This window comes from Octopus bimaculoides, chromosome 6 (genome assembly GCF_001194135.2).
Source record: "Octopus bimaculoides isolate UCB-OBI-ISO-001 chromosome 6, ASM119413v2, whole genome shotgun sequence".
Classification (NCBI taxonomy): Eukaryota; Metazoa; Mollusca; class Cephalopoda; order Octopoda; family Octopodidae; genus Octopus; species Octopus bimaculoides.
Window position 1 is genome coordinate 94,796,850 of NC_068986.1, and position 1,602 is coordinate 94,798,451.

Sequence of the window (1,602 nt, forward strand, 5' to 3'; positions counted from 1 at the left end):
CTCTCTCTCTTTCTCTCTCTCTCTCTCTCTCCCTCTCTCTCTCTCTCTCTGCAAGTCTATTTTTACGAGTTTATTTAGGGCTGTGATTTGAGCATATATTTCTAATCATATCCGAAAGAACCTTCCGCCAATCTCTGAACGTTAAGTCAAGTATGATTACCTCAGAGTTTGAGTTAAGAAGATCCACTTTGAAAAATAGGTTGGTTGTGGTGAACGTGTTGGTTTGCGTGTAAAGGAATGGAAAACTATTATTGCCGTGTGCCATAGACTAATCTATCATGGACAATAGTAGAATGGCTGCTAAATACTAGATTTAAAACATTTTCGTTGCGTCTCGTTGATTGAAGCATAATTTGTGACACTAAATTTAAACAGTGCTTCGAATGGTTATTTGATTGGGGTTTAATGCAGTTAGTTAATTTCGAAGAATTTGTTTATAGGCCAATCTACATAAAGTAAGATTAAGTTGTCCGCCAATAATATATTCCAGAATTGCATATTTTTGGATGATGGAATAGATTTAGTTAATATGTTAATGGAAGCACAACAATGACATTTACGTTGACTCGAAGGGTCCACTTATGGTTAGGTCACTAACCCTATTGTGTAGAAGCATAGATCGCAATAACCAATGGAATATATATAAAGAAATGATGGCAAGAACGGTTGCTCTTCATTCGCTTCAAATTCAACAATGCAAGTGTATTGTGATAATGTTTCTAGCTTTTGTCTTTGCATTCAAGTGGGAATTACTAAGACAAGACTCAGTTTGGATGAAGATAGGAATAAGAAGTTTCTGCTCTGAAATCCATCTAACCATGTATTGAATCTTTCATGATGGTGCACTAGATACGTTGTATGTGTTCTGAAATGCAATGGAACGTAAACAGTTATAAATATTACTTTAATGTGTCTATAATATTATGTCCTAGTCTTTTCTCTCATCTGTGTGTGGTGTTATATTCTCACTCGTTTACTGAAACATAAGTATTCATAAGTCTGTAGCTGACTTTTTTTTCCCATTTAATCAGGCACACTTTTCTAGTTCGAATTACGTATCATTTCTTTTCCTTTCCTAAACCCGTGTACTGTCTCTAGTAAATGTTATTATTTGTTTAACAGCATACAACTCGCGGCCGCAATTTTACAGAAGATAACTTATGGTCCTCCCTTTTATCATTTCCATCCGAGTGTCAGTCTGGCTTAACTTATTAGTTAAATATATTAGCTCCAAACAGAAAAGGAATAGTGAGAGGAAGCCCCCTTAGAATATTGTTCTTCCAATAGAGATGATGTTAGTTTTATAATTTCTTTATTTGTCGTTATACAGAAAATTACCTATTATTTACATATGAAATGTATGATGTTTTATAACGATGCCTTGTATGAAGAGAGGAGCATCGGACTGTACTGTTATTATCTATTTACTTTTACAGAAACTGAATACCATATTTGCCTGAATTTTATCTCTCAATATTCTAAGGTAAACCCCAATAAATAATACCTTATTATTATTATTATTATTATTATTATTATTATTATTATTATTATTATTATGTTGTTGTTATTTTCCTTCTTTCTGTTGTTGTTAATGCTATTGCT

General features: G+C 33.0%; 1 protein-coding gene across 1 annotated transcript in view; it reads left to right on the forward strand.

The window, feature by feature from the left end:
- Window positions 1-1,602, forward strand: part of LOC106877765 (uncharacterized) — a 13,419-nt gene that overhangs the window by 8,166 nt on the left and 3,651 nt on the right. The window contains exon 5 of the mRNA XM_014926774.1: window positions 1,437-1,483. Within this exon, the coding sequence (XP_014782260.1) occupies window positions 1,437-1,483 (47 nt within the window). The remainder of the gene's footprint in view (window positions 1-1,436; window positions 1,484-1,602) is intronic.